The sequence below is a fragment of the Plectropomus leopardus genome, chromosome 3, assembly GCF_026936395.1.
Source record: "Plectropomus leopardus strain MGB_pleo_1.0 chromosome 3, ASM2693639v1, whole genome shotgun sequence".
NCBI lineage: Eukaryota > Metazoa > Chordata > Actinopteri > Perciformes > Serranidae > Plectropomus > Plectropomus leopardus.
This window is the reverse complement of record NC_142178.1, coordinates 35,780,067-35,803,678: the sequence shown is the minus strand read 5'-3', so window position 1 is coordinate 35,803,678 and position 23,612 is coordinate 35,780,067. Positions and strand designations below refer to the sequence as shown.

Sequence of the window (23,612 nt, the reverse complement as noted above, 5' to 3'; positions counted from 1 at the left end):
GCGCTGCTCCTGGGGGCTTGAATATAACCCCAGATTCATTTTGCAAGTTTGAACAACAACAACTTGCCTTAACAAGTTATTTATCCTAAATTCAGTGCTTATTTTAATAGGGCTATTGCTATGAGCAAAGTCAAACCCTTTATATTACGTTGGGGACTTTCAGGGGTTTAGTAACTATCAGAGGAAGGTAACATTACATACTTGAAAATATTGAAATAAGTCCAATAAATATTGTTTATGTGCATGTTTTTGACTACAAAACCATAAAGGTCCAATGTATAGGATTTAGTGTGTTGGACTGATTAACACTGGCCTGATAAACCCATCCAAAAGCTTGGAATAAAATGAATTTTTGGTTGTGTTTTTTTGTTTGTTTGTTTGTTTGCTTGTTTTTTTGCTGAAAGTCTTAACTTATAAAAAAAAAAAACAACATAGTGGAAGTTCTTTGAGGCCCCTCTCACCCTTTGAAGGTGCAAAATGGCCGAGTGAGTAACTGCTTATACTGTTAGAGCACCAACATACTCCTATCGTGTCTGACCCCCAGAAGGGAAATTAAGGTTGCAAAAAGAGGAAAGTATAAACAAAAGGAAACGGGAAAAAAACAAAACAATTTGACCTATTTTTAAAAAGAAAAATAAACTGAAAGGTACTTGAGAGAGGAAAAGCAGGGGGCCCACAGAGATTACGTAAGCATAGGGCCCAGAATCTGGTGCTGCGCCTCTGTCTGTATGTCTGGTTCTGGTTATTTTTGTCTATTTGATCTTTTTTTTTCAATTTTAATTAATTATTTCATGTATTACATTCTATTATATACATATTTTTGTTGTGTATGTATGTGTTATTTGAATGCATTATTTACTCTACATCATGTAAAACACTATGAATTAGGCTACCTCTTTGTTTGCAGGTCTCTGTACAAAAAAAAAGTTTTTTCGCAATCAAGGAGACTATATCAACAAATTGATGGAAAACGTGGAAAACGTGAAGATGTTTCACCGAGAAGCCACGTGTGCTCTTGTTCAGAACAAAAATGTAATACTGAGATTCAGCATTAGATGAACTGGCATGTTGAAAAGGATTTTTTTTTTTTTTTTTTTTTGCAGTGCGCTTGTTTTTGCGTAAAGTGCTGCTGCTGCTCACGGAACATCTCTCTCTCTCTCTCTCTCACTTCCTCTCTCTCCCCATGGTTGTGTCGATTTTTTTCATCCGCTGCTTCTAACCATCATCCACCCCCTCCTCCTCCTCTCCTCTCTCCACTTCTATCTCAGCTCTGCGAAGAAGAAAACGAGGAAACCAAGGAATTGATGTGTTGCTCGGCTTGAAATTTTATCATTTTTTGCGCACAAAATCCCCCACGCCTGCCAAAAAACAAAGACAAAAAAAACATTGCTTTTGATGATTTCTTATGATTTTCATGTGATGACAGTAAACGGCTTGTGCGTGTATGTGCGCTCGTTGTGCTCCGGTTGGCCGTGATATCACCGTCTAGGATCGTTTGGATGCTGGAGGAAGAGGCTCTGACGCTCCGGGAAGCTTCGTCCATCCCTCCGTGTCCTCCGCGTTCCTGCGACCGGCTGCATGACCGGTGATGCTCGGCCTCTCCGCCTGGATGCGCCCCTCTCTCCGCGGTGTGCCGTCGGTACCGCTGCCTGTATCCCCCTATAGCAGATTTCCACTGTCGCCGGAGAAAGGTCTAGGGACCACATATGGAAACTGGGGATCAGAATTTTAGGAAAAAGGAAAACTAAGCAGGCTGTCGTTTGATTTTCTTAACTTAATCTTTTTTCTTCCTCTTTTTGGCTTGATTTTTTTGATTTGGAGAGAGGGGTTAATCGTCCCTGGTTGGTTTATTTTCCTTCATCTCTTAAGGAATGGCTGGTTTTCATGGCAGTCATGGTACCGGCTGATTATTGGGCATTATTTATCATTCTGTCCTTGATTTTGGGGGAGCGCTTGATCCTGCTGGTTTGAATTTTAATTTTTTTCAGCACATCCATTTTTTTCCCCCAACATTTTCCGGGCCCTGCCTGTCTGTCTTGCCTGTCTCCCGTCACCCTCTTCCCACAGAATACATGTGATAGCCTGATTCTTTAGAAATGCCTGAGACGAGCCTCCATAATTCACTGATCCACCGGGTAACATCAAGGTAGTCAGATCCTGAATTGTGTCATCATCTGTTGGAGTTTGCCTTTTTTAGGGCCATTTTTAAAAAAATCAGGCCGCCAACTGTGTTAGTGTTAACCACCCTCCACCCCCACACCCCCATGTTTCTTCATCCCTTTTCAGTATGAATTAATTCACACTGCGTGCATGCGTGTGTTAGTCTGTGTACAGGTGTGTGTGAGTGAAAGTTTGTGAGTGTGTGTGTGTGTGTGTGCGTGCTGGAGAATAACAGTGTGGGCTGTATGTGACAGCCTATGTGAGAAAAAATCAAGCGCTACATGCACATCATTCCATACATCACCGTCGAAGCTGTGAGGATTGTAATACATGTAACCTCTTTAGTCAGCTCAGAAAGCCAAATTCAGGCAGAGAAACAGAGCAAAATCCTCCATCTTCTCATTATCTTGGCCTTCTTCAGAGTTTGACGTTTAGAGGCCTTCCAACTCAACAAAGTAGGCCTAGATCGCAGACCAGGTCTCTTGTGGGATCTGCTAGAAGCCTGTGTTTTTAGGTCAACATTTTTTTTCCAAAGCAGGGCAACTTACTGCCACTTGAGGACTAGATTTTAGAAACCTTTGGGTTGAGGGTTCTGTCACGCTCGCCAAAGTTTGTTTGACCCGTCTGCTGGGCCAAACAGCTGCCCCCCAAAACCTTCACCCCGGTCTTAATTTTCACTTGGTTGCTGTTCCACCCCAAAACCAACCATACGATTTCCCCCGAGCTCCCCTAATTCCCCCGCCCCCCCAGCCGCCCCCCGCTACCGTCGTCCACCCGACGCCGCCCACCCCGTTTTCCGAGCTGGCGTGGCGGCGCAAACTCACAAATATTTACTTCCTGTACATCAAGAGGAAAGGGGCCCCCCTTTCGTGGAATGCGGCAACATGGGCGTGTTTGACCGCGGAGTTCAGATGCTGCTGACCACGGTGGGGGCCTTCGCCGCCTTCAGCCTTATGACCATCGCCGTGGGGACAGACTACTGGCTGTACTCGCGTGGCGTCTGCAAGATCAAGAGCACCAACGAGAACGAGACCAGCAAGAAAAACGAGGAGGTGATGACGCACTCGGGCCTCTGGAGGACCTGCTGCCTGGAAGGTGAGCCAGAGATGCACTGAAGATGCCATATACATACATACATATATATATATATATATATATATATATGCACACCAACAACACTCGCTCAGGCACAGATCGATTCCTACGTGCCCACACACACATACACACAGTCCTGCATTGCACTCACATGCCTACACATACGCTCTCATGCCCACACTATTCTGTATGTACTCTGCATCCAAATCCACACATGAAAACGCTCACTCTCTGGAACCTACACACACCTTTGCTCCGTCTATATTGCAGCATTCTTTACCTCTTCACATTAAATAACCCAGTGATGAAATTTTGAGAGATGAATGCTGCTTCCTCCTAACAGGTGATTTGGATGAAGCTTCCAACAAATGGTTGCTGTCCTTTCCAAGGTTTGGGTCATTTTGGTTTGTCATGGCGGGTGTGCAGATTGGTGTTTTAATTGTCCCAGCAGAAAGCAGCTTGGCTCACATAGCAAACTGCTACACCAAAACCCAAAGGACACACATGGTCAAGTATGGTATACAGTTGACTCATAAGGTCACCAGTCCTGTTGTAACCTTGTAATTGTTGTGTTTCACACTCTTTTGACAGGAAAGATGTGAAAGAAAAAACAAAAATGTTAAACTTGACACAGTTATCTTCATGACAAATGGTTTGCCTTAAGATCGATGGCACACTAAAATCTTAATTTTGCATTCCTTGCCCTTGTCTATGTATAGTAATCCTCGTAATCCTCCCTCTTCTCTTTACTGTCTTTGAGTACTTAACTAACCTGTGCGAGTCTACTGTAGGAAATGAGGAACAAAATCCTTATTCCACGTAAAAAATGTCGGTGTGAAGCTTCAGCAGTTTAAATCAGTCAGTTTAAAAGGTCACTTTACCTTCTTTTGAGAACAAATCCCCTCTTCCTTGCACTTTCATTGCTGTATTTGTAGCAGATGGATACTCATTACTGTCACGTACCTGCATTGTTCTTGGCATGTTTTTTGTTGAACCATCATGTGTGGTTTGACTGAATATTGGTGTTTTTTTTTTTTTTTTTTTGCATGGGACAAGGAATCTGTTCCAATTTCTAATAGAGGACACACATCAAGAAATAGACTGTCTAGTAATTGACGATGTTGAAGTTGAGGTCTGACAGCACCACATGCAGTCTTGGGTCTTGGTCAGAACTATTACCTGGTCGCCTGAGGGGTTTACATGTAAAAATGTTCATGTTTATTCTTTGATCCGTTTGGCTTGACCCACAAATTTCCAACCTTAAAGCCTTTTGAGTTAAAAACTGGACCTGCAGTGTCTGTGTTTGAAATGGTGACTGTAAAGAGATGGCAAACTGCTGCACAGGTCTGCGTGGGAGCTGAGATGGAGAAATATCTAGTTTAAATGTGGCACAAACTGACTTTGGCCTACATAACATACCAGTACAAATTCCCTCTTTGTTGCATCTTCATTGCTGTGTGTGTAACAGATGGATACCCATTGATTTGTTGAACCGTTTTGAAGTTTGACTGAACATTGGAGTGCATTATTTTGCACAGGGCAAGGAATATGTCCCGATACAAGGACACACATTGAGAAATAGATGGTCCAGTATTAGACAATGTTGAAGTTGGGGTCAGACTGCACTACATGCAGTCTGGTGTCTTGGTGAGAACCAGTACCTTGTTAATGTACGAGGGGTTTACATGTGTAATTTCCATGTTCCTCATTTGACTCCTTGAGGGTGTTGCACAAATGTCAAACCTGTTTGAGTCTTTTTAGTTAAATCTGGACCATGGTCATCTGTGTTTGAAATGGTGACTGTGAAGAAATGGGAAACTGCTGCACACGTCTGTGCTGGAGCTGAGATGGAGACAAATCTAGTTTAAGCATGGCACAAACTGACTTTGGCCTACATAACATACCAGTGAAACTTGTAGAGAAAGAATAGTGTTAGGTCTGTGCATGAGAGAGAGACAAATGAGAGTGTATGTGAAAGACAAACCTCAACATTGTGTAATGTTTGATGCAATATTGTGTCTTGTAGTGTGAGTATATTTGCAACCAAAGAGAGGAAAAAAAGCTGTAAAATGTCTTTTTATGTGTAATGCCAAATTTGAAACATTTAGGTAGAATTAAAAAAAATACTGTAGCCTGTTTCTAATTCTAACTTTAAAGTGGCTCTACATGTGAAAAAAGTCAGAGCATTTGAGTTGTCTGAACACCATAGATTTTAGGGATGAGCGCAGGAGACACATTCCCTTCAATGTTTAGAACATGTGAATGCAAATACAGTATTATGCACCTGTAGTTGGACCAGTTCGCCAAAACAAACCACAGAGAAGCTTAGATTACAACACACACAGAGGTAGTGTAACTTCAGTCCATTATTCCACTATATCTTTACACAGTAAATAGTCGTTTGCAGCAATAATCACACTAAATGTAGCACATATCTCCTTTAACATCATACATACAAGTCCTAAGTGTAAAATAACTTAAGTGCTTAACACTTAAAAGTTTGCTGTTTTTCACAAGAACTGCAATAGAGACACACACACACACTCAGACTGCACAGGGTCAGGACACATTTATACTGCGATCCATGTTCATCCTGAATCAGACAAAAATCCTGCTCTACTTTCACCTGATTCACAGGACAAAGCCATGTGCTGATGACATAGTTTCAGTGCATTTGTGGTATTTCTCCCACAATTCACTTGGTCTTCTTTCATTAACTGCCACAAGAAGAGTGGCATGGTTTTGTCATCATAAGTTTGACACCATGTTTTGATACTTTTTGTCCAGTGTCTAAATTCAAGCTTTCATTTTTATGCATATGGTTGCTTCTGATTGGCATTTTTGACTTTGTAGGTGCATTGAAATAAACATCTGAGCGGTAACTATGACGTGGAATGACACATGTTGCTGAGTGAACACTCTTTCCAAAGTTTGATGTATGTCATAATAAGCACCTACCTATTACTCATGCACTGTGTTTGTGTTTGATTGTGTGCACTCATGTGTATCCAGTTGTGGTGTGGACGCTGTGACACGACTCTCTGTTATCGTGACCTCACATTGTCACAGTGGTTGAGCCATCCAGCCTGATCCCGTCCCACACCTGGTTATCCATTGTCACAAGGCCTCTGTGTAACATTAAAAACTATCATAAGAGAACCTGTAACCAGCCCTACACCTCACCCTCATGTGTACCCACACAGCGACACTAAGCTCTTTACATCATGAAACAAATTTCAAGATCTGACATTACAGAAAAATGAGCAAATGTTGGAGTTCACATAGAGCTCATGACATTTAAATGTTGTATCTTAATAAGTAAGAACTCCTGTCAACATAATGTCAGGTCACTCATCTTAAAATTAAATATAATTCATACAAAAATGTACATCATGACACTTGAAACTCAAAGTTTGTACTTTAATTATACCTTGCTAGGTTTTACTAATGTTTTGTTTCCTTGCGTTTGGTTCACAGCAGGTTAAACCATCTCTGATTATTTTGGGGTTCAAAAAAGGGGATTTTCTGCTGCTAACAGAGGCAGGTATCACAGCAGACTATGCACAGGTGAAGCTGAAACATTATAATAGACAGACAGCTGTTTAAATAAATCTCACATTACATCAATACATTTTCTCAGCTTCCCTAAGCACTAAATCTGGCCTCCTTCTTTTTCTACATCTTAAATCTGCTACAGAAGCTAACTCAGTTTTTATACCACTGTTAAACAGGTTGATACATTTGCAAAATTTTAAATATTACACCACTTTATTGGTCATTATTTAAACAGCAGTTTTACAGTTGTTTTCTTTACATTTTTATTTATGCTTCTCAAGCTTTGTCAAGGCCTGCCCTTTGTTACATCTCTGCCCTTTTGACCCTCTTTGGAGTGAAAAGGTCGGGCTTTTGGGTTCTCAGGCCTGAGATAGTGATGTCGTGGCTTCTCCTATTTGTCTCAGACAGAGTCTAAGTTAAAGAAAAGAAAATGGTGTCCAGGCCTGCGCTGTTATGCCCATCAGCCTGTGGCAAACCCTGCAGGCTGCCTAAAAAAAGGCTTACAACTACAAAAAGATAGAGTATGGTGTGGTTTATACAGCTCCACATTTGTAAGCAACCAGAATGTCCAGCAAGAAAAGTCTTATACTGGCTTATAGATTAAGTTAAGATAAGAATTGTATGACATATAGACTATACAAACAAGGTGTAAAGCGAAAGCCTTTTTTTAAAAACTGTCTTTGGGTAAAAATGAAAGTTTTAAATGTAACTAAGATTCTATGAAGTCTGGATCAGCTGACACGATGGAGGTAACAGCAATCGACAAGCAACTAGGTGCAAAACCTAGAGTGGGAAAACTCACGTCAGAACTATTAAATGAGCTTAGTCAGTAATTATTTAATCAATAATAAAATGGCGAGAAAACACAGTATTAGACCTGAACTAACTTAAATATATTGTTTTATTGTATGCACTAATGCACTTCTGCTGGCTGCACAAGAATTTGCTCCGTGGGGGACAATAACGATTTCTTCTTGAACTTGATCTTGAACTCAGGGATGTCCAAACTATCCAAAAAAAGGGGCAATGTGGCTGCAAGTTTTTGTACCAACCAATCTAGAGCACACCTGATATGACTAATCAGTTGTTTAAAGACTGAGACCAATTGATTAAATGAATCACAACCCAGTCGCCAGAATAAATGTCGGTATTGTACATTCCTCCAAAACACAGATAAATGATATTTGTATGTTATTATATGGCAGATACATTGAAAACAGAATTTCAACAGAACTGTGGTTAATGTGTGGTTAGATTTAGGCCACGTTTAGACATGAAGGGCTCTACTAAAAACGAGAAAGCCTTTGCGTATTTAGAAAAATCTTTGTTCACATGATAACATTATGAAAACAATCCTCGCATACAGGGATCTGCAAAAAAACAACTGAAAACGCTGTAGTATGCATGCCAGAGCAGTATAACTTTGTACCGACACAACATAGATGAACACTACTGCCAATCAGCAAAGTTTGGCCATGATGCCACCGTTTTCAAAGGATCTGCACATTGCTAGTTTACATGGTATTTTCAGGCCCCCAAAACGCCGTTGTCATGTGAACAAAAGGCCAAACAGCAACAAGAGTGGGGACTTGCTGGGTGTCAAGCTCCTTTTTCTTGAATGAAATGGAACTAATGGCCATTATTATCTATGAGAGAGAAAAAAAGACCCCAAAAAATGTTGATTTTTTTGTGTTTGTTTAACTTATGAAAACTGATTTGTGTCCTTGTTCTGTGCTGTGTGTTCATGTTCTTTTCATCCTGCATCATGAGCTTTCACTCTTCTCAGTGACTAGCTTGTTTTATTTGAAATTACCTCAAAAGAAAACAGTGAGCGACTTGTTTCACATCACTGCTCTTTTACAAGCTCTGTCGAAAATTTGGTGCACATGTGAGAAAAGCTACCTGTGATCAACCATGTGACCACGTTATGTAATCATATTAAAGACAAGGTCACAGAAATAAACTCATTGCTGCAAGTTTGGAAGTACCCAGACACCAGCTTGTTGTGAGTTTAAGGACAAAATGTGTTTATTTTTTAAGACAGAGAACATGAAATCTTGGCAGAGGTTGCAAAAATTGTGTCAAATCACCAACACATTTTGTCGATGTGAATGCAGCCACGCCAACTCACTCCATGTGATATGCTTATTTCCCCGCTAAGTGGCTTTACTTTTCACACTCTAAGCTCGCTCGGTGTCCTTGGCACTGGAGATTTGAAATGGTTAAGAGCAGAGAGGAATCTGAGAGAGATCCAGCTCGCTCTGTGTGCTTTCGCCTTCAGAGCTACAGTTGCTTTATAGCTGCGTGGTGCAGAGAGGAGAAAGAGAGGGAGAGAGAGGAAGAGAGAAATTGGGAGGTGTTGGGAAAGAGAAAAAAGAGGGAGAAAAAAGAACAAGAGAGAGAAAGAGCAGGCAGCCCTGGTTTTCTGTCACACCCCCTCAGGCATCCTGTGCTATCTTTAACACACAGGCCTACGTTCTATCTAACCTATCTTGCCCCGGCTTTTAACATAATACGCCACAGAGTGTGCTTTTATTTCAATGCTCAGGACATGATGTTCGTGATTTGCAGATACCAGTGAGTGACTGACTGTCATCACAGAGACATGCTAGCATCACAACAGGAGAAATCACACATGACAGCTTTGACTTCTATATCACAGATTTGATTATGTCTCTGCTTTCATGCTGTCTGTATACAACTGTAAGGGTGTTGGTGTGTGTGTGTGTGTGTGTGTGTGTGTGAGGCAGGCTGTCTCAGAAATGGAGTGCATTACGGCGATGACATTAATTATGCTAATAGCCATCAGCTCCGTTAGCTTTGCAGTGCTGATCGTCAACAGAGCCTCTCCACGCTGCCTCTTTATCTAAAGCTCCAGCTAGTGATACGCCAGGATAGGGAGTAACTCGTTACATGGAATCAGATTACAAAAAATAATGCACACTGCTTCTTTATCTAAAGCTCCAGTTAGTGGCCCGGTGGATAGGGAGCACAAATCCCATGTAATCTGATTACTGAAGTGATCTGATTGGAAATAAAGTTAAAATCATATGATCTTTCATACAAGCATCAGCCAGATGACTGACGATGATTACAAGCAGATTGTTCAAAAGTTGTCTCATTATATGTGATCTGGGATCTGCAGGCTATCAGTTAGGAAATATATTGTTGCTAATTAAAATTACAGACACATTTAATGATTATTTAAGGAGATAGTTCTGTTTTCACTTCAAATAAATTTCTGTTGTCTTGTTTTGGTAGATGACTAGTCTCTTGGTCAGATTTTGACCGTTACACCTGTAACAATTTGGTAAAGTATATTTCATGTGGCTATTGTTTGTTGTGTCTTGTTTGTATTTTATAATGACATTGGAGGAGTTTATGGAGCAGTTTTAATAGTATTTCGTTGCTGGAATATTAGTGGTTAAAATTATACGTGCATATTAACAATAAGTCCATATGATTTAGTCCAAATATTATGTGCCAAAAAAAGCAACAATTCTGGAACAAGGTCGCACTATGAATAAAGGTATGAACTGGTCACGCTGCACCTGTACTTTTCAAGCATTATAAAACAATGAACTTTATTACTACTTTCAACCTTGACAAAGGCAGTGCATACCAAATCCACTCCTTCCATTCTTACCGTCACATTAAAAACCCTAGACAAATAAACTAAATGTTTACCAGAGGGAACCCAAATTCACTCTGAGCATTTGGCTAAAAGGAAACTCAATGAAAAACTCACAGCTGATCTATTTGCATGAAAACCATTTATTGAGCAACCGAGACAACTGTTGCAAATTTGCATTGTTGCCAGTATGAACAGTTTTGCTGCCGGATATTTCCCTTGATGTGTAAAGGCCTTAAGTCAATAATTCAGAATTAGAGGAGCATGCTTGAAGCAAAAAGAAACACCCCTGTTATGATTGTATTAAAGGTTATAGCATCAGTAATGGACAGTAGTCTGTGATGGAAGTTTTGATGACATGAAACTGTTTGAATATTGTTTGTTATCTACAAAGATTTAACTGTTTCTGTCTTTCATATTTTTGGACTTGCAAGTACATTGATTTAAGACACACATGAGTAAAATTGAGAGTTTACTAATAGTCTTATTGGCATATTAGAACTTATATAGGATATAGCCTCTATGAACAAAATGGCCATGCATTAGCCCTTAAAAGCAGAAAGACTCAGACAACTGATTTTTCCAATGGGACAACTTTATTCTGAAAAACACCAATGAAACAAGCTAAGACAATTTGGTTTTGGCGTTGGAGTGGTAACAAATTCAGACTGCAGAATACAACTTATAACTTATATTTATGTTTTCCAAACATAGTGGCGTTATAAAACTTTGCTTCTTGTATTGTTGCTGAAGAATTTCTTTTTTTACTTTTGTTGCCCTGAGAGGACTCTGCGTTGCAGAGTTCATCATCCCTGGTGGGCATTTCCTACAACCAACATATTTTCACTGCGCTGCAAAGCCACTTACTGTATGATTTGAATAATAATGTTAATGGTTGATCTCCAAAGACCTGTGGCACTTATTGGAATTCAGTGACAAGAAGACTTTCTCATCCTAACTGACAAAATTGTAACCTTTTTGTACAGTGGTAATGCATATTAATGAATATCTGGAGGTGAACCCCAACACTCAAATGTATTATTTACACATATTTCTGACATCACAAGTAACCAACTTTAACACAGAGCAAAGGTCAAAGTCATGGCCCCTTGGTAAAAATGCTTAAGGATGTAAAGCACTATTTGGGGTGTATGATGGAGGATTGCTGCAGGAAATAAGAGCCATTGTTCTGCCTCTGCACTGAGGCTGGCAAACAGTCTGCATCCAGCAGCACTCTGTGGGCGTGCTGTTGTTGATACTGTAATAGAAGTGACTGACAGGTCACGGCAGCTGTCAAACCTCAGCCGTCAACATGCTGCAGCCACCCAGATCCTAAAGACTCGTCCTAACAAAACAACCCAAAAAAAACTATTTGACATTATTTTAAGCTACATAACTAATTTGAATTGGATTATGAGTTTTTATCTTAGAGGCTACCACTTGTTGTTATACTACACATACATCACCTCCTGAATATCACTGACTCAACATGACATAATGACATTCACACGCAAGACTTTGAGTCCTGTGTGAGTCAGTATTGGCTTGGTATTTTTATATAATTGACATATTGTTTTCAGTTTGAAGGAAGTAGAAAGCTTCTGAATGCACACTGTTAACATAAATTAGCTCAATAAATCCGTCCATGTTATCATCATACTGTTCATACCTATACCCCTAAAAAGTAATGCACCACGATTTATAAATAACTCCATTCCAACTCCAGTCCATGTAATGAAGTAGGTTGGGGTGATAGATCGGTCAGACAAACACAGGACTTCCCCTGGGAGTCTGGTGTTCAGAACCATATAAAAGCCAAGTAAACTCTGAGTTATTGTGAGGAACATGTCACCATGTTTCTCTCCTAAACCTAACCTACGTAACTTTATGTTAAGTCCGTAACTTAATTTGTGGGGCGCTAATTTGTTCGATATCACATAAACTTTTATATGAGGGGCGGCACGGTGGCGTCTTGCTTAGCACTGTTGCCTCACAGCAACACAGTCCCTGGTTCGAAACCCAGTTGGTTCGGTCCGTGGGCGGGGACCCTTCTGTGCGGAGTTTGCATGTTCTGTTGCATGTGTGCTGAGGCTGTAAGGTTGTCTGTCTATATGTGTTTATATGTGTCGGCCCTGCGATGAGTGAATGAATGTTATATGAGGATACGTTACAGGTAGACATAGCTGCCCCAAAAGTTGACTACAGACACCTAGGTGCAAATAGCATCAGCAACATATAAACATATATAAAAAGCAAAAATTACCCACATATAATGTCTATATAAGTCAAGTTTCAACCACCTAATCTGGTTGGACTAGACAGCAGAAGTTTGCTGTGACACATCACATCACCTAAGCAGAATAGACAGTACAAAGTGTCAGAGTGACACATACAAAGGCTGCAACATACATACAGGATAAACATCACATTAGATGCCTATGCTTTAAAGGGTAACATTTTGAACTATGTGTATAAAAGTGCTCACACACACACACACACACACACACACACACACATCTCAGTCGCCTGATATCCATGCAGCCATCGCACATCCCCTCGGTCCCCACACTCCTCCATCCAGCAGCTATCGAGTCTGCTCCAGTTGGATTCACTCTGTGTGCCTGTCATGCTGGACGGATGGCCCCGTGTCGGTGGTCCAGCTGTGGCGGCTGGCTCCAGAGATCCAGCCTGTCTCGGACTTCCATGATGGATTTTGCCCCAGGACAGTCTCTCGTTCCTAGGCACAGACTGGAGCTGCCCTGGGGGCCCCCGCCTTGACAGGTGGAGCTCAGCAGGCTCTAAATGCTGCTATTAATCTCCATCACGGCGGGTTTGAGAGCGAGCGAGGTGCGTGTGACAGGAGATATGTTTCTGGGAATGAGGTGTGAGTGTCTGAGAGTGTGGGCTCTGTGTGTGTATGTGTTTGTAGCAGCATTCAATTTTAGCTTTCATCACACTCAAAATCATTTTGTTACTGAGGACATCTGAACCCTTTGAACCTTTGAAAACATCTCCATGTTTCATCATTTCCATCTCAGCTGTAGAGGCCCGGATTGACAAAACGCATGGTCCTCTGTAGTTTAGAATAACAACCTTTGGGCTTCACCCTGTTAGAGCTATAAGAGAAGCAGAGCCTTTATGATCAATGTGATGTTTAAGTCAAGTCAGGGTTATTGAGCCTTTGAAGAGAAAGATGAGTCACAGATTCTGTCATTACTGAAACATGGAAGTGTTGCTGCTATAATTTGTACTTGCAGAAAGTAAGCATTACACATTTTTATATGATATGATATGCTGCAGGTGTGGTCTGCAAGTGCATGTGCGTATGCTTGTATTTATCCAGCCCGTTCTCACTCCAAATTCTTCAAATACGGCCGCTCTATTAGTGCTTTTGGTGTATGAGCATGATGCCAAAAGCCACCTTCCATGTCCAACCAGAACACGGCTGGGTGGCGTCAGATGAAAACACTCAGACAGAACCGGTGGCACTGCTATTAATCGCCAGTGGATGGCTGGATGGCACCAGGTGCGTCCACATGCAATGAACACATGCGGCGTCACTTGAGAACACAGCCACATGGAACTGGTCGCTGTGTATGAAACACTGAAGGACAGCATCAGGTAATAACGCTGCCGGTAACGATGTAATTTAAGGTGTGCAAGTGCACTTATAGGGCGACTGGGTGAAGAGGTGGATGGGTCCCACAAACAACTAACTTTCATGGAGTACAAAGTTCGCTTCCCGTGTGGATTTGAGGTTACCATGTGCCTCTTTTGCCTAAACCTAACCGTCCATGACTTTGTTGCCTATTCCTAACCATCGTGATGGTGTCGTTGGTTGCCATGTGCTGTTGTGTACACATAAGGACTGTGCAGCGTCATCCCACCATGAAAGGCAGCAAACCACAGTAAAAAAAACAATGGCTTTTGGTGGCACTATCCCCACCATCAAATTTCTACAAAACATTCATGTTTAAAGCTTCAAAAACCGATGAAAACACAAAAATGGGTTGCTAGAAAGGACCCATGATAAGAGCCTAAAATGCAGATGTAAACACAGCTATGACTTGCAAAAACAACAACCAGTTTTGTTTTTTGTTGGTCTGAAAAAGTGGAATTTTAGACAGACCTTTAAAAGAAATTAATTTCCTCTTACATAGGGCATATGTCGGAATGTTAGGATTATAGGGTAGGCTTTTTTGTTTAATATACATATATTCTTAATAGTCTGTAGCAATAGTAAGGTACCTGACTTTTAATACTCCTCTCTTAAGTTTTTCAAAGCCCTCTGCATTATCTGTTTAATGGCTAGTTTTTAAATCTATTCATAGCTTTTCCATTACTTAAAAGTAAATTTATTTTATATTTTCTTTTGTACCACTGGAAAAGACACGCCTTAAATACATTTTGAGCCCTGATATGTTTTCCTACCACACCATAGTATTATGTCATTTAGTGTAGTTACATTTGTCACTATGTATGTTTTTTTAGTTTATATTCATCATATTTATTATCTTCTATCACTCGTGGTGGTAAAATCCCTCATGACCTTCTCCTCATTAGCTAATTAATGCGGCCATTCCACCTTCAATTTGCAGCAGCCCCCTTCGTCCTCATTCATGGCAGTGCAGGGTATCTACGGCCACATGACGCTGTGTAACTATGGCAATTCAGCGCTCTGTTGGCGGCACAAGGCCGCCTGTCAAACAGGCATCACGGCCTCTCAATCAAAGAGACTGTTTACGAGCACTCACACACCACCTGGGACTGACACACACTCCGCTCCACGGCATCAGAGGGACATCCATCACATACACACGGACACACACACACACACACAGACACACACGCGAGTATACAGGGCACATTTACATGCAGGAATACACACACACATAGATGCAAGTGTAGCAGACACAAAACACACAACATGTGTAATATTAAATAAAAGGTGACTACTTACTTTTAAGCTCAGCATGAAAATTCTTAACACAATCATTGTGTGTAATATGATCCAGACCCAGATTAAAAATGTATCAACATGTTCTATTATTAACACAAAAAAATCTGAACATTGTGCTTTCTAGTAAACAGCCTCACTGTTAACTAGAAAGCACAAAATTAAGTGCTAGAGGCAGCTGTTGGAGTGAAAATATATTTAAAACAATGTTATTGTGATGCTGTTGGAACAATTTCTGTTGCAATGGACCTTTCTTCACTGCTTTAGAAGTGGTCTATGCTGTACATATGGACATACAACACATCACAATTCTGATTGGTTGCAACATTATTATGGTCAAAAGAAAAAAGAAAACAAAACATTTCTGCTTGATGTTTTCTCTTTATTTGTGCTTTTTAAAAATTATTTTCAGGCTAATCTAATAACAGAAAAATCCCCTTCTGGTTTAATTGGTCATCACCTACAGACATTCAAGCTGTCACTGTTTTATTGTAAGGGGTTGCAAGCAAATACAGTATGTCTGCAGGTCATTAATAAGCCTTCAAATGTCTTAAATTCAATTGTATCAATATTAGGCCTTAAATAGATAAAATATATATTAAATTTGAGTTTGTGATGTCTTAATTGCTGCAAACACTTAATTTAATTTAATTTTATTGTATTTTATTTGCAAGCAATCCAGTGTTCCAATCCCGGACAAGCCTGCATCAAGCCTTCATTACTCACAACCCAGGTCTTAGGCTAAGCTAAAACGGGGAGACAGAAGGGGAAATTACCAAATAAAGTGATTTACTAACGGAAAAAAATAATTAAAACAAGTCAAAAAAAGATGGGAGGGTTCTGTAGTCACTGGTGTAGGGAGTGGATGGTTGAAGGTGTGCTGTAAAGGAAACAAAAGACACAAAGCTGCACAAAGCAAAGAGATGTGTTGAGGAGGACTGCCAGCCCAGACTGACTGCTGAACCATCCCAGGTGTGCACTCTGGGCCCAGGTGTGTCCCATGTTACTGATTACAGTCAATCAAGCCTGATGCCCTGGAATGAGAAAGCACAAGCAGAGGAACCAATCAGGTGGCATCACACCATCTTTTAATGTCTTTTTAATGAATCAAGCTATTCTCTGTGAAGGTCTACATTTCAGTTACTATTTAAACCTACTACTGAACCTGATATTTTACTTACAGCATTCTGTTGACAAAATATAGATGCTAATTTTGGTGAAGAAAGGATTTTAGTGACAATATAACTTGAAAAAAGTTCAACCAAATATTTTTCCTTTAAAGATTGTTTAATTCACATTTTTCTCTTTTTTTCCCTTGAATTATCTTATGGCCCTTCAGATTTTTTTCTTTCAGTTGAGAGCCCACAGTTTTACAGTATAGTAACAGCATGTCATGTGCTGTGTTTCACAATGGAGTCCGGTGTTTTTACCGTAGTAACAGTATGTCACGTTCTTTGTTTTACAGTATAGTAGGTTGAGTGTGGTGCTGCACAGAGCTGTTGGCACCTCCACACAATCTGTTTAACGCCTGGTGGGAGAGGTGCTGACAGGCCCAACTGCTCCCTAATCCTACAGACATCAGGAGCCAAAGGGAATGACCGGGGAGCCCAGTGTGTGTGTGTGTGTGTGTGTGTGTGCAATATGTATGTGTCCTTCTACATAGATAGACATTCTAGTATTTTCAGGGCTGTAAGCATTTTGGTACCTTTGATTTAATCACTTTTGCAGCCACCTCCAACCACAACAGAAAAGATACAGGAAGTCTTTACTTTTAAGACAAATATACATCAGCTATCTTTGTGTAAAGGGTCTATTGATGTCGGCCACCAGATAGATGCCATTAAAGCCTTCGGCTCCCCCCTGCTATCAGTCACAGTAGACTGATACATCGACCAAGCTGTTCTCCAAGTGGATGCAGGGTAAAGCCGCTGCAGCTCTGTTATGGAGTTTGTCTTAGTAGTAACATATGGTCAGACTGATGGAGCAACAATGCTGTCATCTGTAAGCTGCATGAGTCATAAACACAGTGCCATAAACATAGTGTGTGTGTGTGTGTGTGTTTGTTACCAGTCTCACTTGTACAGTATGTGATACATTAGACCATCAGTTGTTGATATGCATGAGAGAGTGGGATAAGTCTTACAACACACAAACACAGTTATGAACAGTGGTGGAAGAAGCACTCAGATCTGTTACCATAAAAGTAGCAATATGACAGTGTAAAATGACTCTGTTATAAGCATAAAAGTACTCATGATCCAAAATTATATGTTTTACTGGATCACAACTATTGATGCATCAATGTTTTTTGCTTTGATGCTTCAGCTGCTAGAGGTGAGGCTATTAACTGCTCTATATACAGCTAGGTTGATTTACCTGTGATAATCGAAATCAATTTTCATTAGTTATCATATTTTGAATTAATAATCTAAATCTCCAAAGTAACAAGTGCCTAAAGGAATGCAGTTAATGTAGTGAAGTAAAAGGACATCATTTGCCCCTGAAACATGGTGGCATAGAAGTAAGAATCAGTATAACATTGAAATACAAAAATAAAGCACCTCAAAATAGTACTTAGTTACATTCCACTACTGGTTATGAACTTAACTAAAACTACATATACTAATATTTCATGTAATTATATCCAGATCTCATTTTCAAGATCGTCAAACTGACGCTTTGTCATGCCCCTCAGCGTGCGATATCGACGCCAAAGGCACCCTGTAGTGTCTTTATGATACACACCGGGCTTTTATTGATCTCCAGTATTAACAGTGGCAATACTTGATGCTGAGAGCAAGTGACATAGTATAAAGAGTGACACACATAGGGAAGGGAGGTAGATGGCTCAAATTAAAAACCTTCAACTAGGAGGCCACAGTTTGTGTCTAGTTGGAAACCAAATGTTCACGTTGTTTTAATGTTACTTTACTTTAATATAACATTATTTACATACAGTTGTTGTACACTGATGTCACTCACATGCTTATTTAAGCCATGTTTTGTGATGTCACAAACATACTCATTTTAACCCAAGACATGATCTGCTAGAAAGCAGATTACCCATAAAAAACCTAGAAATATTACCTTAGATATGAGTTTTGGTAAATTTGGATTTGCTGCATGAGAGATTGCACTTAGTTACAAGAGCTAGCAGAATAGAGGCTAGCTCAGTAGTGACATCGTGAGTTTGTCTATGTATATACACATACAGTACAAAAATACAAAAAACATATGTTTCCTGCTTTTTCTATGTACGTTCTATTTTGCTTTTATGGTCTCTGTGTTTGCGTTTCACAAGTCAGTGAGACATCCCTACCTTCACGTTTCATCAAAGAGGTTAGAGTTCAGAGGTTAAAGGTCAAACTTGTTGTCTCATAGGTCAAGTGATGTATCATGTAGCCTATGCACGTGCGTGCCTGCACACGAAAAAACACACACACACACACATACACACACACACAACCACCTATTATGATACAAATCCATTAATCAATAACCATATAAACATTAGTGATCTTACACAGATGTTTCCATTTCATCAATAAGGGAATTTTATATTTACATGAATAAACTGTTTCAACACTTTGAGAAATACACACAGAAACGGGAATAAATAGTTACTGTCACAGTCTGAAGTGACTTTGAGCGCTTATTGTATGAATTTTTTAGCAGGTGAGGGGCATGTTTTAGATTCCTCCAGTTATTGACACACTCCAAAAAACCATAAACAGGCTGCTCTAGCGCTGTAAACTGATATTTGTGTTGTTGCAGATATTATAGGATACAATCCAGGACAGTATATGCCACCCAGTACACTGTAAAGTACACTGTCTGGCAGACACCAAAAATACCCCTAACACTGAGATATTTTATGACGGTCCTTGAGAGTGTAGAGGATGAAATGACATTTAAATATATATATATATATATATATATATATATATATATATATATGCGTGTGTGTGTGTGTGTGTGTGTGTGTGTGTGTATTTGGGTGCAGACTGAGGTTGCAGTCACAGTAAAGATTCCAGGTGCCAGATCTTGTTGCAGTTCTTTTAGGACACCGACTTGATGCTATATGATGACACAAAGTTGGTTTGGCCAACTTGAAATTTCTGATTGAGATGCATTATAATTAGATGGAAGTTAATATTTTTCTAGTTGTTGAAAATCGTTTTCAAGCACAAGTATCATAAACATAATCAGGAGACAAGCACTGAAGTTCTATTCTTGCAGAAATGTTGACATTTTTATGCTGAAATGGCTGTAAACCATTGTTGAATGTAAAGTAATGATTTCCGCTCAAATATTCCACCATATTTTGATTCCACAATATGAAAAGTACTTACTTTAAATTAAATTCTAAGTCATTTTTGAATCAGTTTTTCTCAATTTCTCTTTCCTACTTGAGACACAATTTTTTTCTCTTATTCCTGTATACAGATGACACATCTTTTACCATCAGATGTAAATAAAACCATGTAACTCTGAATTTGTTTAAAAGGTACAATTTATACATTTAATTTACTTGTGCCATAAGGTGGAGGATCAACTTTTTTTTAAAATTATTTGACATTGTAGCATTGTAAATGAAATGAAAGCAGGCAGGTTTCACAGGGCTGAAGGATGTATTGACAGGCTACATTGGCTTTTGTGGTGATCACACCTTTCAGTTAAGAACTGATATCCAACAACTAAACCAACATGTTGCCTTCCACATATAGTATTAGCTAGTTAATGTCTTGGGATTATAAAGTTCTCTGTCAGTGACAATCAGCATGTATGCAAGTGTGTTACAATTTTTAAACATGTAACTGCTGAACATGTGGAAACTCCAGTCTCTGTCTGTGCTGAAGATGAAACAAATAGCTCTATAATCTGGTTTCTGGCTGTGAGAGAGGCGCCCAGATGTCATAGCTCTCATCTTCATGACACGAAGTGAAACCCAGCAAGATGTCAGGTTTTGATTTATCTGATTTTTATCGTCAGCGTAGAATGAGTTTACAGCTACACGCCAGATGTGGCTAACTCACATTAACAGTAATGGTGCAACATTAAGGAGGCTATGATGAAGTCCTGTGTCTGCGTTTTACGACTGGTGGTCTGCAGTAATTCCTTGGTGTGTTTATGTACTGTAAAGTGTGTGTGTGTGTGTGTGTGTGTGTGTGTGTGTGTGTGTGTATGTGTGTCTGTTCTTGTACCTTTGTGAGGACATAGGTAGAGATGGTTTTAGAACGAGGACAGTTTGGCATGTTCTCAATTTTCAAAAGGGCTGTTGGAAATTTAAGACTTTGAAAGGTTGTGAAACTTTTTTCTCAATCAGCAGCAAAGAAAATTATCACTTTAATAGCTAAAGGTCACATAACTTTAACAATTGCTTATGGTGCAAAGTAGCCAGGTTAATACTTTGAACTGTATGGTGATATCTGGATGGAAAAGGTGTCATCAAGACATATCTGAGAAAGGCTCTTACATCTTTTCTTTAGCCATTTTGACCTCTCTTAATGCTGTCGACGTCATCACTTTTCTCACAAATTACTTATAGTTTTCTCTTACAATTTAGATGATAGTTGAATATAAATAGCTGATGTTTAGTTGTGGCCCTGTTAACCCTTGCTGTCTTACCTCTTAGCAGGGTGAAACTATCAGAGTATTAACCCCTAAAGAGTAGAGGAGGCACGTAGGTAGCAATTACTATAAGTAGAAGGTGAGTGTTTTCATACAGCCACAGAGCAAAGATTTATGTATGTGAAGGAAACAATGCATTTGAAATTAAGCCTGAAGATATAAAAAACAAACAGTTACTCAGATTTTTCAATTTGCATTATTTAAATTTTAGACAAGTGCAGTGTTTCCAACCCAATCACCAGAAAAACTGTACATATTGTGCATTTTTGCAAAACATGAATACTATGGTAAATTTGCACATTATTTTGTAGCAGATGTGTTGAAACTTTACGTCCCTCATCAGCGCCGTGGTCAAGGTGTAGTTAGGTTTAGGCACAAAAATCACTTGAATGTTGTTAGGGCAGGATCATTTTTTGGCGTAAAACTGCACATTTCATGGCACAAAAGCTGCTGGAAAATCAGAGACTGTTGGTGAATAACGTGCTGTGTTATTGTGTTGGTAAAATACATTTAGGTTTGGTGCCACAAACACCAGTGGAAATGTCATGAAGCGTTGCCAGAAAACAAGCGGTGTTGTTTGTAGTTTGGCAGGCGTCTCGCCTTGGTAACATGTCATCCACCATTCCCTTCCGATGACATATATATTATGTCATTTTAGAAACGTTGACATGATACTTATGAAACTTGCAAATGTAACATATTTGTGGTTTACAGAAAATTAGAACATTTTCCTTTTGCGACTGGACTGGTGTTTTGGGTGTAGCTTTTCATGGTTTCATCTACATTAAGAAGATGAGAAGTTGGTTCCAACTAATGCCCCAAATTTATTTACAGCAAGACACAGCTCCATTTATACGTCCTTAATCTTGGTAGAAGGACATTTCTTGTGTATTTCAGCAGCGTAAAATAATGCATATTTTCATGTGTATGCAGAGGAAAAAGTGTGATTATAAAGTGGCTCTCTCTTGATCTATGTGCACTTAATTTCTGCAGTACTCATCATCACCCCTGCAGGGCTGAATTGGAGAGTCACAGAGAGACGTACAGTAAGTAGCTGCAGAGTGAATCAGTTACTGACACTTTAAACCATTCGCTGATCAATTGCAGCTGCTAAATGACCCAGTAAAAGACTGTGGTTGTATTGGGCAGGTGGTGTGCAAATGTAACAATGAGATGGAGTGTGTTCCCGAAACACAGCTTGCATGCTCATTCATTATTCCCCTGTTACTTTATATCAGCAGTTGTGTAGCAGAGAAAAAAACAACATCCAAAGAAACAAAGGTTGCCTGTAAATTAACTGGCAATCATTCTATTTTGGATTCTATGGCACTGATATGAATTCACATTAGGCGTGTGAATTAAAGCTCACTCTATGCTGAATGCAGATATGTCCTTTACCCAGTGGCCTAAATGAAGAACTAGATATGACCTGATTTATTTAACTCTATTCTCTTTCTGTGCTAGTGAGTCCCATCCCCAGTGTACAAACTAAAATTTCTACATTTATATCACTATGTGTATGAGAAAGTTTCCCTGCTATGGAGTTGTATTGTTGTGGTGAGTTTCTAATGACCTGATCTGCTGGTAACTGGTTTCATGTGTATTAAATCAAGCCCTGATGACTGACTAGGTGCACCTGTAGAGTAATCCACATCCAGGGTGACTCAAGTCTAACATGTATAGCCCCGATATGTAAATAGAAGCACTTAAAAATCCAGAATTTAGCCTGAATTTTTCCATGCACTGTATTGTTTGTTTCTCTGGCCATCAGATATGAGGATTATCAAAGGACAGTTTTAATCCACGTTTGGTGGCTAAAAAGTCATTGGAAACACAGCAATGACTTGCTAAAATGCAACCAGTTTGGTTGTTTGCTCATCTTGAACAGTGGTCTGCAGCTTGACAGGCATCTCTTTAAACAAAGGTTTAAATAGCATTTCCATTTTTTTATACTGCAATTATTATAGAAGGTACATTTTTTTGTACGTGTCCCCTCCACTTTTGAGACCAAACCTTTGCCTTTGTGGAATTTCTTTTGATGCATACCCAGTTGATATAATGTGATTTTGATGCGCAAGCTCAATGTACTTCACTCACGCAAACAGCTGATGACACGGTGGAGAATGTGACCGTGCTGTTTCAAGAGAACAGGGAGCTTCCTCCCCGCAGCAGGTACTGTAGCACACGAGTTGAGTCAGAATAAAGCGAAACGATTCAGCAGTTTCCTGAAGCCTCTCAGAGTTTGAGTTCAGGTCAGTGCAGTGACAGCAGCATGTGGACACAAAATGGCCTCCAGCTAGTCTGCTTGTTTGTTGTTTTGTAACTGTGCTCAGACGTGCTGACAGGCAGGTGACACACGCAGAAACAACTTTACTTCCTCCATGCAGGTTTGCATATGTGTTTGTGTGTTTTGTGTGTCGACATGAGCATTATATTCAAACCTCATTGTAAATTAAGTGACTTTTAAAAGAATGTTGTGTTGAGCCATCTGCTCGCTGTACAGTGGAGTGTCATTTCTCTCACAACATCACATGTGCCAGTGTGTTTTGAAGCTCCAGATTGTTTGATGTTCTCTCTTTGTAA

General features: G+C 39.8%; 1 protein-coding gene across 1 annotated transcript in view; it reads left to right on the top strand.

Annotated features, from left to right (window-relative positions):
* Positions 1 to 1,221: 1,221 nt before the first annotated feature.
* The window catches only part of cacng2b (calcium voltage-gated channel auxiliary subunit gamma 2b), a 74,014-nt gene continuing 51,623 nt past the window's right edge, over positions 1,222 to 23,612 (top strand). Inside the window, exon 1 of the mRNA XM_042485675.2 lies at positions 1,222 to 3,255. Within this exon, the coding sequence (XP_042341609.1) occupies positions 3,045 to 3,255 (211 nt within the window). The 5' untranslated portion in view covers positions 1,222 to 3,044. The remainder of the gene's footprint in view (positions 3,256 to 23,612) is intronic.